This window comes from Drosophila albomicans, chromosome 3 (genome assembly GCF_009650485.2).
Source record: "Drosophila albomicans strain 15112-1751.03 chromosome 3, ASM965048v2, whole genome shotgun sequence".
Classification (NCBI taxonomy): domain Eukaryota; kingdom Metazoa; phylum Arthropoda; class Insecta; order Diptera; family Drosophilidae; genus Drosophila; species Drosophila albomicans.
The window spans coordinates 10675696-10689075 of NC_047629.2; the positions used below are offsets into that span (position 1 = coordinate 10675696).

General features: G+C 35.4%; 4 protein-coding genes across 4 annotated transcripts; all 4 read left to right on the forward strand.

Moving 5' to 3' along the window:
* Nucleotides 1-494: 494 nt before the first annotated feature.
* On the forward strand, nucleotides 495-2148 carry LOC117567208 (uncharacterized). Its single transcript, XM_034247038.2, has one exon. The coding sequence runs from the start codon at nucleotides 540-542 to the stop codon at nucleotides 1986-1988; it is 1449 nt and encodes a 482-aa protein (XP_034102929.1). The 5' UTR covers nucleotides 495-539; the 3' UTR covers nucleotides 1989-2148.
* Nucleotides 2149-3742: 1594 nt separating this feature from the next.
* Nucleotides 3743-6473, forward strand: LOC117568712 (prosaposin-like). The gene is made up of 6 exons (XM_034249526.2): nucleotides 3743-3838; nucleotides 3942-3990; nucleotides 4252-4360; nucleotides 5315-5516; nucleotides 5589-5939; nucleotides 6000-6473. The coding sequence occupies exons 1-6, from the start codon at nucleotides 3793-3795 to the stop codon at nucleotides 6314-6316; spliced, it is 1074 nt and encodes a 357-aa protein (XP_034105417.1). The 5' UTR covers nucleotides 3743-3792; the 3' UTR covers nucleotides 6317-6473.
* A 1187-nt stretch (nucleotides 6474-7660) lies between these two features.
* LOC117571401 (prosaposin-like) lies at nucleotides 7661-10552 on the forward strand. The gene is made up of 6 exons (XM_034253533.2): nucleotides 7661-7764; nucleotides 7868-7916; nucleotides 8168-8276; nucleotides 9237-9438; nucleotides 9511-9939; nucleotides 10000-10552. Exons 1-6 carry the CDS (start codon nucleotides 7719-7721, stop codon nucleotides 10314-10316), a joined length of 1152 nt encoding a protein of 383 aa, XP_034109424.1. The 5' UTR covers nucleotides 7661-7718; the 3' UTR covers nucleotides 10317-10552.
* Nucleotides 10553-10941: 389 nt separating this feature from the next.
* Nucleotides 10942-13258, forward strand: LOC117571403 (peptidylglycine alpha-hydroxylating monooxygenase). The gene is made up of 7 exons (XM_034253537.2): nucleotides 10942-11250; nucleotides 11792-11849; nucleotides 11919-12006; nucleotides 12067-12272; nucleotides 12335-12383; nucleotides 12442-12780; nucleotides 12836-13258. The coding sequence occupies exons 1-7, from the start codon at nucleotides 11065-11067 to the stop codon at nucleotides 13002-13004; spliced, it is 1095 nt and encodes a 364-aa protein (XP_034109428.1). The 5' UTR covers nucleotides 10942-11064; the 3' UTR covers nucleotides 13005-13258.
* The last annotated feature ends 122 nt before the right edge of the window (nucleotides 13259-13380 follow it).

Here is a 13380-nt window from a genome sequence, read left to right on the forward strand (position 1 = left end):
CTAGGCCTTTGCAATGCACTATAGTTGCAATGTTTGCGTCATCAAAACTTCGCCTCATCTGCGTGACACATGGTCAGTTACTAAGAGTACTTTAATGGGGACAATTACTCATAAGCACTATACATACATATGTTGCAGTAATTATTTCTACACAACTATTATTAACTATTACTACAGAAGAAATGGATGTTATTGGGGTAACCACACGGACCTAGCAATCTTTAACATATTAAAATACACACAAAGTGCTTAGAAACATTGAAACAATCAAATGTAAAGGCGATTAAAGATTTATTAATTTTTGTTATAGATCTATGATTATGAATTAGGAAAAACAATTTAGATTTGGGTTTAGTTAAATAAATTCCATCAGACAATAGTACTAAAGAGTTCAACAAATATTAGCTTCAGTTCTATCACTATCATATTAAAATTAATTATTTAATGTTTTTGGCTTTGCTAAGATGGACACGCTTTATTTGAACTCTCTTGTCAATTGACTTTATAATTTGAAACAAAATGAATTGCTTTAGAAAACAATGTCAATGCCGAGACACAACGTAACTGAAATAATACTAATGGTAATTGTGGTAATATTGTCTCAAAGACTGTCATGCAGTGCCAGCAACTCGAATAAGTATGGCAAAAATCTCATACCTTGGACATCTCATGGTGGACGACTTTTGCAACCATTGTCGTCCAATGATCCCAGTGCATTGTTTGATGAATTAGATAGGCAAAGGCCAGCAAAGAACTTTCCCAAGTGGCATCATTTAATGAAAATCGATGAGCCAAATTTAAAGGAGAACGAAAATAATCAAATTGATATCCAGCCCGCTGTCGAGGAGGAGCAAGCGCAGCACTTGCTGTTGCCCTCATCACTATCAGCAACTAGTAACGATGCACGGCAGGAGGAGCAGAGACAGCGAAACTTAGAACGTCTGCAGAATGAAGCAGCCGATCGAGAGTTTGAACAGATTATGAGGAAACTGAAATTCAAATTGCAGCGGGACCGTGAAACCGAATCCGTTTTAAAAAGCGTAAACAAGAAAGATCAACAAAACAAGAATTTCTTAAACTTCTGTAAAAAGTCAAAAAGCAACAAATTGAAAGAAACGCCGACAACTACAACGACAACTACACCGACAACGGAATCCTCCAGCACTTTTTTCTCCACATCGTTGATGCTGCCAGCACCTCCGACGCTTTGTCCAGCAATCTTAAAGCCAAACAAGTGTAAGAATAGACAAGATGAAGCAGAACTGAAGCCCGAGGCAGTGGATCGTCTGATGAAGACTATAACGGCTTTTAAAAGGCATGCGCTGTTAATCTTAAAGAATCTCAATTTACTAGAAATTGAGATACTTAACAGATGGCCAGGTGGCTGTGTGTCAGCAAATGAAGCAGAGGATGAAACACAGATAACCACAACTAAAATTTCAGATGCCTCGAGATTCACAACGACAACAAATCGTCCCGAACGACTAGAGAAGCCCTCAACTCCAAGGCCCAAGATCTACAAGGACGGCTTTCACTTTGGACTTCGAGCGACTGGCAAACAAAAAACAAATATGGCGGCCGCGATGAGAGAGCAACGTAAGCTTGAGCAAAAGGTGCGCGAAGAATACCAAATGCAATTGGAGCAAGCGGAATGGAAACGTCATGAACTCCAGCGCTTGAAATGCAACCGAAAGAGAGCACGCTTTGAAGCTGCGCCACCTGCGGCAGTACGCTTGGAGCTCATGACAACTCCGCGTTCAAATATTGTGGACAATACAAAAGTTATCCTAAAGCATCCCTATGTAAAACAGTCTTCGGCCGCAATAAACCAACTTGCACACAAGGTCAAAATGTTTGCAGATCGAAATCAAATAGATTTAACACGCCAGCCACTACTCAGCTGGAAAATTATGAAAAATATAAAAAAAAGGAAACAATACCTTGGAGACAGACAAAAGGTCCATTGCAGTTCCATGCGCACAGAATGAGCAAACGCAGCATAGTGAAGAATAATAATACTAAATTGTTTTAATACACATTTTTAATTTTAAATATATATTTTATAAAATAAACAATTTATCACTTGCAAAAATAGCGCGCAATATTAAATTTTGATATTGGTGGAAAAGCTGGCGCTGGCGCTGAATCGATGTTTTTTGATGTTACGTCAAACATCGATATTTTTACGACAAGCTCGTTATCTTTGTATCGATTTCGCAACATATGCGTATCATGGTAACACCCTATTTAGACAAGGCTGCAACATTGAAAATTTACAATTTTTAAGCGCCAAAATTTGTAATTGCAATTTGTAATCAGCTGATTTCCATCAATCCATTGAAAGCTTAATGCGCAACTATGATGTTAAATAAAAATAGTTGCATTGACGATATTGCCTTGTTTTTTTTTAATTAACGATACATCTATTATGAAAAAATATAACCAGTCTTCATTTATTTCAATCAACAACTTATTTAATTAAAATCAAAACCAAAATTTTTGACTCTTTGAATGCGTTTTGAAAACAATTTCGCCAATTTCCCGCAGAGTTTTAGCCTCACGACGTAGTTCGACGATAAGTTCCCTCAAATCGGGAGCAATTTTGGATGAGTGGAGCAAAACACCACCTGAATTCACCAAAAAATTGGTTTATTCAATGCCAAAACGCATGAATGAGATAATAGATACGAGGGTGGTCCGATAAGTACTTAGCCTTTATATTTTTTGATTTTAATTAAATAAGTTGTTGATGGAAATAAATCTTCAATACAACTATTTTTATTTAACATCAAAGTTGCGCGATAAGTGTGTACGCAGACTTTTTCTGCTTAGTGTATACTTTATATGAATATATTTCCGTTGAATCGGTTGAATTAATTTTCTAGTCAAATAAAATGACTACTATATGTCCTCATATTTAAAAATATACATTTTCCTTAAATATCACGGTCAGTTAGAGTGCCAGTATATATACACATATAAGTCATTGTATTCTACTTGGTGTTATGTTGTTTGCGGTTAAAATTATGCTTGAACAAGTAAAAAAGCTACAGTCGAGGGTACTCGACTGTGAGATACCCGCTACCCATTTTGAATAAAAGCAAAATATTGTGGTATTATTTTCAAAATATACCAAAAATATTACAAATATACCGAAAGGTATAGCCAAAGCAACTGAGACCCCTTTTTGCAGATACAAAAGTATCAGAATTACTATAGATATTATTGTATATACCAAAATTCGCGACTCTAGCATTAAAATTGCGCATGTTACTCGATTTTTGTTGATTTGGGGGGGCGGAAGTGGGCGTGGCAAAATTTGAAACAAACTTGGTGCAAACATAACAAATGCTGTCGAAAAAAAAGTATAGCTCTATCTCTTATAGTCTCTGAGATCCAGTGTTTCAGACAGACGGACATGGCTAGATCGTCTCGTCTGTTGACGCTGATCAAGAATATATATACATTATAGGGTCGGAGATGCCCCCTTCTACCTGTTACATACACTTCCTGCCGCCACAAAGTTATATACGTACTATATACGTAACCCGTCTACCCTATGGGTAGCGGGTATAAAAAGCAAAGCAAATAAATTAATATCTAACCACAAACCGATATTGCTAATAATATGAATTATACATACGAGTACACTCACTACGCCAAATCATTCAACTAGGAATACCTGTATTATATAAGAGCCTCAGAATCAAATTCGAAACTCAGTTGAAAACCTTATAATAAGTGTCAAACATAACTTTATACTTTGCTTTGAGTTTGAATTTAATAAGTAAAATGCAAAACGGTCCCAGTTTAGTCAGTGGAGCAGTGTTTTTTTGCTGTACGTTATAATTCAATTATTCACATTACATTTGTATTAGGACATATGTATAACCTATATTAAAAAAATGTATTTAACTTATTGTTATTTGCATTTATTTTAGTCCTGATCGTATCCTCAACATGTCTTGGAGAAGTTGGCAACGATGTTAGGTATATTACACATATATTTATTCCTAACTTAAAAGTAGAATAACTGACGTACTTACTTTTAGCAGTCGTTAGACGACAATATAGTTAAAAATGTTTAACAATGCTTTTTAGATAATGTTTAATTAAAATACTTCCGAAACAATAAAATTTAAGAAGTATAAAGAAAAGGAAAGAAAAATAATCAATTAAAGGACTGGCATGACAGTTTCGCCCTTATATTATGATTTTATAATTAAAAGAAAATATTTTTTTCATCAACAGTTATCAAAGTGACAGTACTGAGAGCGACTTCGAATCAAAAGGACAGAGCGTCATCCAACCTGATCAGACGTCTTGCACAACATGTACCCTAATGGCACTAGCATTAAAGGTGAAGTTTGAATCATTACAAAGGGAGGACATGATTGCATATGCACTCAACTTATGCTCCACACTCAATAAGCTGTCAGACCCTTGCGCTAACATAGTGTCCAACTATTTTGAGGAAGTATATGAACTTGTGTTGGATCAACTGCAGTCAAATAAAATTTGCACTTCATCTGGCATCTGCTCAGTTGGGTTCCCAAAGATGAGGCAAGAGCTTCTAGTACCCCAAAAAAGGAATTTTCAAATTTTCTGCACAGATTGCGAGAAGATTGCAAGACTCGCGCAACAATCGCTGTTGAAAAATATGTCAATGGGATTGTTCAAGCAAAAGTTGCAAGAGAAGTGCAAACTGACGTTAAGCTTGGAAACCGATTGCCTCTTATATGCAGATCAGTATTATCATGAAATTTATACAATGGTGAATCGCGAATTGAATAGCAGCCAAATTTGCCAATTCATTGGCGCATGCCACAATGCTCAAAACCAGCATGAAAACCTTCTTGACTTCAGCCCTGAGATTGAAGATTCCATTTCGATTTTAAATCATAATGATTCCATCGAAAAAGTGAAGATATTTCAATGTCCTCTATGTAAAGGTGTTTTTACAATTGTAAAAAATATGCTAAAAAAAAAAATTACTAAGGAGAAAATCCTAAAAGCTATACATGGTGCCTGCGATAAATTAGGTAAATTTGCCCAAATGTGTCACGATTTTGTCAACAAACATGGCGATCGGATTCTTCACGCTGCTGGCAAACCTAGTTCGGTTTGCAAATTGCTTGGAATGTGTTTTCCACTGATACCGCTAGAAGAATATGAAGAGAATGACCACCAAAAGAAAGAAAACATTCTGACACCCATAGTAGATTCCGCAAAAGTTTTGGTTCATGGGCACCCAATTACAACCAACTTTTCGCCGAATTGTAATTTCTGCATGAATATTATCCAAACTTTACAGAAATTTGTCAATCAACATTATGATATGAAGACAGCTCTGGATAGCGTGTGCTCTGTGCAGCCAAATGAAGATCTGAAAAATAAATGCTGGGAAATGTTAGAAACGCACAAACTTCAGATTATTGAATTATTGTCGAAAAATGTAGCTTATCAAGAAATTTGCAGAACTATTAACATGTGCTCATTGCTGGAGGATGGATATGGTAAGTATCAAATTATAAAACCGTCAAACACCCAACGATTATTAATTCAGTAAATGATGTAATATTTATTAGAAAACATCCAACTCGTGGACACATTCCCCGAGTCGACTGATGATGAATATTCCATCGAAAAAATTCCATTTTTGGTAGAACAGCATAATTGGCTGAAAGGAGCAGAATGCTACGTTTGTAAAAAAGTTATTAAAAAGATTAAAAAATTTGTGGAACACCATAACGACAAGGGTAGTATTGAGAGGGCAATGGTTAATATCTGCCAGAAGATACGTATATTTCCGCGTAAGTGCGGAAAAATGGTGGATAAACACTACAATAAGATTATCGACCTAATATTAGAGCGTGTTAATAACAAAAAAATCTGCAAAAGAATTGGAATGTGTAAATGTTTTATTCGAAATGAAGATGGTAAGTATAACATTACAAACGTTGAATAATTGATTCACTTCTCGACTTAATTTATTTTAGTTGAACTGTTTCAAAAGGACACGGAAACAAGTAAAGCACTGCAGGGACTACAATTAGAAAATCCTAAGCAAGGTCCTTTTCGTGTAATTTGTGAATTCGTTCTGGAAAAGTTTGAGATGTTACTAGACACTAAAGAGAAACGAAACGACATCTTGCGCAGAATGCTCTTTACCTGTGATAAACTTCCAACCTTTATGCATGAACCGTGCCAAGATGTCATACATAGTTATGGTTATGCTCTCTTGGATTTGCTAAGCAAAGTAACGCCCCATGATTTCTGTCACATTCTCGCAAATCGTTTAGATCTGACCAACTGAGTAGACAGAAAAGCATACAGAGATCTGATAAATCACTTAATCAATTAATCTTATTAAACTTCCTAAATTTATTTCTTGTGTATTGGAAGTGGATGCCGCCAAACGATAATATCAGCGGTACGGATTATAAATTTATAAAATAAAAATAAAGCACAAAGAGCGAGCAAATAGACCATTATTTTCTCTAGCTTTAAAATTACGCTTGTTATTCGATTTTTGTTGATTTACGGGGACGAAAGTGGGCGTGGCAAAATTACGAAAAAAAAACAAGTAAGAAAGTTACAGTCGAGTGTGCTCGACTGTGAGATACCCGCTACCCATTTTTAATAAAGGCAAAATATTGCGGTATCATTTTGAAAATATACCGAAAATACTTTAAAAAAATACTAAAAATATACCAAATGGTATGTTTGGTATATCGATACAGCACACCATTCAAAATATACCATAGACGGCACAATGTACCAGATTGTCGGCCAAAGCAACTAAGAGCCCTAGTAAGTAGGCGATTTTGCCCATACAAAAGTATTTCTTTTATAACTTCGACAATTTTTATCTGATCGCAACCAAATTTTCAGGAATCATAACTACTATAGTTATTATTATTTATACCAAAATTTGCAACTCTAGCTTTAAAATTACGCTTGTTATTCGATTTTTTTGATTTGCGGGGGCGGAAGTGGGCGTGGCAAAAATTTGAAACAAACTTGATCTGCGTGCAAACATAACAAATGCTGTCGAAAAAAAATGATAGCTCTATCTCTCGTAGTCTCTGAGATCTAGGTGTTCATACGGACAGACGGACGGACACACAGACACACAGATACACAGACACACAGACGGACAGACGGACATGGCTAGATCGGCTGTTGACGCTGATCATGAATATATATACTTTATAGGGTCGGAGATGCCTCCTTTTACCTGTTACATACATTTCCTGTCGGCACAAAGTTATAATACCCTTCTACCCTATGGGTAGCGGGTATAATTATGGCTCTATCTCTTATAGTCTCTGAGATCCAGTGTTTCATACGGACAGACGGACATAGCTAGATCGTCTAGGCTGTTGACGCTGACCAAGAAATATATATACTTTATAGGGTCGGTCCTGCCGCCACAAAGTTATAATACGTATTACATACGTAATACGGGTACCCGTCTACCCTATGGGTAGCGGGTATAAAAAGCAAAGCAAATAAATTAATATCTAACCACAAACCGATATTGCTAATAATATGAATTATACATACGAGTACACTCACTACGCCAACTCATTCAACTAGGACTACATGTAGTATATAAGAGCCTCAGAATCAAATCAAAGATTCAGTTGAAAACCTTACAATAAGTGGCAAACATAACTTTATACTTTGCTTTAAGTTTGAATTTAATAAGTAAAATGCAAAACGGTCCCAGTTTAGTCAGTGGAGCAGTGTTTTTTTGCTGTACGTTATAATTCAATTATTCACATTACATTTGTATTAGGACATATGTATAACCTATATTAAAAAAATGTATTTAACTTATTGTTATTTGCATTTATTTTAGTCCTGATCGTATCCTCAACATGTCTTGGAGAAGTTGGCAACGATGTTAGGTATATTACACATATATTTATTCCTAACCTAAATGTAGAATAACTGACGTACTTACTTTTAGCAGTCGTTAGACGACAATATAGTTAAAAATGTTTAACAATGCTTTTTAGATAATGTTTAATTAAAATACTTCCGAAACAATCAAATTTAAGAAGTATAAAGAAAAATAATCAATTAAAGGACTGGCATGACAGTTTCGCCCTTATATTATGATTTTATAATTATAAGAATGTATTTTTTTCATTAACAGTTATCAAAGTGACAGTACTGAGAGCGACTTCGAATCAAAAGGACAGAGCGTCATCCAACCTGATCAGACGTCTTGCACAACATGTACCCTAATGGCACTAGCATTAAAGGTGAAGTTTGAATCATTACAAAGGGAGGACATGATTGCATATGCACTCAAATTATGCTCCACACTCAATAAGCTGTCAGACCCTTGCGCTAACATAGTGTCCAACTATTTTGAGGAAGTATATGAACTTGTGTTGGATCAACTGCAGTCAAATGAAATTTGCACTTCATCTGGCATCTGCACAGTTGGGTTCCCAAAGATGAGGCAAGAGCTTCTAGTACCCCAAAAAAGGAATTTTCAAATTTTCTGCACAGATTGCGAGAAGATTGCAAGACTCGCGCAACAATCGCTGTTGAAAAATATGTCAGTGGGATTGTTCAAGCAAAAGTTGAAAGAGATGTGCACACTGACGTTAAGCTTTGAAACTGATTGCCTCTTATATGCAGATCAGTATTATCATGAAATTTATACAATGGTGAATCGTGAATTGAATAGCAGCCAAATTTGCCAATTCATTGGCGCATGCCATAATGCTCAAAGCCAGCATGAAAACCTTCTTGACTTCAGCCCTGAGTTGGAAAATTCCATTTCGATTTTAAATCATAACCATTATGATTCCATTGATGACTTAAAGTTACCTCAATGTTCTTTATGTAAAATAGTTTTTGCAGTTGTAAAACCTCTGATAAAAAAAGGAGTTAGTAAGGAAAAAGTCCTGAAAGCTATAAGTGCTGCCTGCAATAAATTAGGTAAATTTGCCCATAAGTGTCACGATTTTGTCAACAAACATGGCGATCGGATTCTTCACGTTGCTGGCAAACCTAAATCGGTTTGCATATTGCTTGGAATGTGTTTTCCATTTGCACCGCTAGAAGAATATGAAATAAATGACGCCCAAAAGAAAGAAAACATTCTGACACCCATTGTAAATTCAACGCAAGTGTTGGTTCATGGGCACCTAATTAGAACCAATTTTTCGCCCAATTGTAATTTCTGCATGAATATTATCCAAACTTTACAGAAATTTGTCAATCAACATTATGATATGAAGACAGCTCTGGATAGCGTGTGCTCTGTGCAGCCAAATGAAGATCTGAAAAATAAATGCTGGGAAATGTTAGAAACGCACAAACTTCAGATTATTGAATTATTGTCGAAAAATGTAGCTTATCAAGAAATTTGCAGAACTATTAACATGTGCTCATTGCTGGAGGATGGATATGGTAAGTATCAAATTATAAAACCGTCAAACACCCAACGATTATTAATTCAGTAAATGATGTAATATTTATTAGAAAACATCCAACTCGTGGACACATTCCCCGAGTCGACTAATGATGAATTAATTCAGAATATGATGCAATATTTATTAGAAGACATTCAACTCGTGGAGACATTCCCTGAGTCGACTGATGATGAATATTCCATCGAAAAAATTCCATTTCTGGTAGAACAGCATAATTGGCTGAATGGAGCAGAATGCTACGTTTGTAAGAAAGTTATCAAAGAGTTCAAAAAATTTGCGGAACACCATAACGACAAGGGTAGTATTGAGAGGGCAGTGCATCAAATCTGCCATAAGCTAGGTAAACTTTCTCATAAGTGCGAAAAATTGGCGGAGAAGCACCTCAATAAGATTGTCGACCTAATATTAAAGCGTGTCAATAACAAAAAAATCTGCAAAACAATTGGAATGTGTAAATCTTCTATTCGAAATGAAGATGGTAAGTATAACATTACAAACGTTCAATAATTGATTCACTTCTCGACTTAATTTTTTTTAGTTGAACTGTTTCAAAAGGACACGGAAACAAGTAAAGCACTGCAGGGACTACAATTAGAAAATCCTAAGCAAGGTCCTTTTCGTTTAATTTGTGAGCTCGTTCTGGAAAAGTTTGAGATGTTACTAGACACTAATGAAAAACGTAACCACATCTTGCACAGAATGCTATTTACATGTGATAAACTTCCAACATTTATGCGTGAACCGTGCCAAGATGTCATACATAGTTATGGTTATGCTCTCTTGGATTTGCTAAGCAAACTAACACCCCATGAGTTCTGTCACATTCTCGCAAATCGTTTAGATCTGACCAACTGAATAGACAGAAAAGCATACAGAGATCTGATAAATCACTTAATCAATTAATCTTATTAAACTTCCTAAATTTATTTCTTGTATTGGAAGTGGACGCCGCCAAACTTTAATATCAGCGGTACGGTTTATGATTTTATAAAATAAAAATTAGCACATTATTTTCCATTTGTAAAACGAAATAGAAACGTAATTTTGTTCAAAACGGCTCTAAGCGTTTAAATAAAGCACAAAGCAATATATTTGTCAAGAATTTAAATTCCCGCCTAAGTGCCAACTGTGTTTTTTAGCACTAGCGTGCTCCGGCATGCGTCGACTCGGACCTGCCTGGTTCCGCAGTGGTTCCAGCTACTCGATGTATCTGCGAAATAAATTTGTTTTGGTGGGTTGACAAGATGTCAAATTAAGGCATAAATACTACATGTAATTTCACGAATAGAAAGTTCAATTAATTTTCCATTCATTTTCACTTTAATTTTTTGATTTAAAATTAAATATCATGTAAAAAGACAAACATAGAAATGATTTTACATCCGATATCTGTGTATCGATTGATGACGAAACATTCATCGATTGCTGAGAACTAAACAACTTGTTCTTATCGATAGGAAAATTGAAACTTTCTCATCTCTACGAAAAATAGAACATATTGAACGAAACGACCTACAACTTGTAGGCTACAAGTTTTAATAAATTTAGTTTTAAACGCTTGACACAAACAATTCACAAGAATTGAATTGAACCTGTAAAAGAAATGACACTTTTGTTACACACATTCTATTCATACATATTACTCTGGAATGCTATCACTGCATATGGACTCGTTGATCCCAAATCGAGCGTCTATCAAAGGAATGAAATCTATAATAACAATAATGATGACGTTGAGGAGCGTACGGGATCGTTTCCATTCCTAATGCCTTTCGTCTCGCCAAAAACTGTAAGTTGCACAAGTGTTTATTACAAGCTTTGCTCCAATATTGTTTGTGTATGTACATCGTTAGTCGTATATGAATGTGTGAGTGAAGTATGTATGAGCATGTCTGTTAAGTAGCAGGTGTGTGTATAGACACACAAAATAAAAATGGAAAAGTACACAACACATATGTATGAAAGATGAGTGTACTACTAATTTATTTGCCTCATCTCAAGGGGGAAAACCACAAAAAGTGCGATTAGACATATAAATATAAATAATACATATACGTAATGTTGCATTACTAACATACGTTTAATATTCATTTTAAATGCTATTCAAAAATATTGGAAAACTACCATAGATAATTTCTATCATAGATAGCTCATAGGTGATGGAAATATCTGATGGACTTTCAAGTCTATTAGTTTATTAGAAGATAAAACTGCTTTATCTTATATTTTAAAATTGCGTATACGTACGTAATTGCGCAGTACTAACAACTGTGCTATAAATTATCACTTATTTAAAGTTATTAATTTTTTAAATATTTTAAATCTTTTAGCCAGACCTATACTTATGCACTCCCATCAAAGTCGACCCAACGACTTCATATTACATAGGTAAGTGAAAAATGAATCAATTATTTTCGTGACTTATTTACCAAGTAAAACAAAAAATTGTACTTTTAGTTGGCTACAAACCAAATGCCACCATGAATACCGCTCATCATATGTTGCTTTATGGCTGCGGAGAACCAGGCTCAACAAAAGTCACTTGGTAAAGTGTCTTCATATTAAAAGTTGTCTTCATTTAAAATAACACCCAATTTTCTGTTAGGAACTGTGGCGAAATGGCCCAATCGACAGAGGAGGAAACAGCCAGCCCCTGTGGACCACATTCTCACTCGCAAATTTTATATGCTTGGGCAAGAGATGCACCAAGACTTGATCTACCTCCAGGAGTCGGCTTCAAAGTGGGCAAGGATTCGCAAACTAAATATTTGGTTTTACAAGTTCATTATGCCCACGTTGACAAATTCCGAGGTAACTAATCATTATGCCTGCTTTACATAAATAATTTATATATTTTATTATTGCATTTTCAGATGGCGCTACAGATGATTCTGGCATATTTCTGCAGTACACTGAAAAACCGTAAGTATGCGAAAAGCTTTGTATGTTCCCATGTAAATTCGTTTCATTTACTCTACAGATTGAAGAAGTTGGCTGGCACATTGCTCTTGGGTACCGATGGCATTATTCCTCCCATGAGAACGGAAAATATGGAAGCTGCTTGTGAAATAACTGAGAACAAAACGATTCATCCATTTGCGTATCGAACGCACACTCATGCATTGGGAAAAGTTGTCTCCGGATATAGGGTTCGCTCCAATGCTCAAGGAGTACAGGAATGGACGTTACTAGGCAAGAGGGATCCACTAACTCCGCAAATGTTTTACAATGTCGAGAACACGTCGCCCATAGTTACCGGAGACTATGTGGCGGCTAGATGTACCATGAAAAGCACTAGACATCGTGCCACAGGCATCGGGTAAGAAAGTATTCACATTTTTGAAACATCTTCTAATTACCACTTTAAATTCCAGTCCAACCAGTGAAGATGAAATGTGCAATTTTTACCTGATGTACTACGTTGAAGAGGGCGAGCCCTTAGACATGAAATATTGCTTCAGTCAAGGAGCTCCCAACTATTATTGGGCCAATCCAGATACCGGACTACATAACATTCCACATATCGAAGCCAGTACTTTGTAAATCTGAAATCTCTACAAAACTCTCGAATCTATCAACAATCCAATTGTAAACTGTAAAAACAAATTGAAACGAATGTATACTGATTTATCTGGGTTATTTTTACCGTATATTCTATGTATAGAACCGATTTATTGTTGAACGTCATAATGTATGAAATTATGTCAAACTGTGTTTACTTTTAACATTGCCAATTATTTATTTATGTATATACCAACATACATATACAACCAAATATACATATATGTGTAGCTAAAGTTACCTCTTATTTTATTTTCCATACCAAATCATGTGGATATAACTAAATAAATTAAGTAAATAGAGTGCAAAGCAATTGATAGAATCTTCTCAAATTTTATTAAGCTTTCAGCAGGATTTT

What these genes read in the sequence shown, in the direction of transcription:
- LOC117567208 (XM_034247038.2), top strand. Translation starts at nt 540, where the DNA reads ATGTCAATGCCGAGACACAACGTAACTGAAATAATACTAATGGTAATT.
- LOC117568712 (XM_034249526.2), top strand. Translation starts at nt 3,793, where the DNA reads ATGCAAAACGGTCCCAGTTTAGTCAGTGGAGCAGTGTTTTTTTGCT. An exon ending in TAATGGCACTAGCATTAAAG is followed by an intron (nt 4,361 to 5,314) that starts GTGAAGTTTGAA and finishes CAAACTTTACAG; the next exon opens with AAATTTGTCAATCAACATTA. An exon ending in ATTGCTGGAGGATGGATATG is followed by an intron (nt 5,517 to 5,588) that starts GTAAGTATCAAA and finishes AATATTTATTAG; the next exon opens with AAAACATCCAACTCGTGGAC.
- LOC117571401 (XM_034253533.2), top strand. Translation starts at nt 7,719, where the DNA reads ATGCAAAACGGTCCCAGTTTAGTCAGTGGAGCAGTGTTTTTTTGCT. An exon ending in TGGAGCAGTGTTTTTTTGCT is followed by an intron (nt 7,765 to 7,867) that starts GTACGTTATAAT and finishes CATTTATTTTAG; the next exon opens with TCCTGATCGTATCCTCAACA. An exon ending in GAAGTTGGCAACGATGTTAG is followed by an intron (nt 7,917 to 8,167) that starts GTATATTACACA and finishes TTTCATTAACAG; the next exon opens with TTATCAAAGTGACAGTACTG.
- LOC117571403 (XM_034253537.2), top strand. Translation starts at nt 11,065, where the DNA reads ATGACACTTTTGTTACACACATTCTATTCATACATATTACTCTGGAAT. An exon ending in CCACGTTGACAAATTCCGAG is followed by an intron (nt 12,273 to 12,334) that starts GTAACTAATCAT and finishes TTGCATTTTCAG; the next exon opens with ATGGCGCTACAGATGATTCT. An exon ending in CATCGTGCCACAGGCATCGG is followed by an intron (nt 12,781 to 12,835) that starts GTAAGAAAGTAT and finishes TTTAAATTCCAG; the next exon opens with TCCAACCAGTGAAGATGAAA.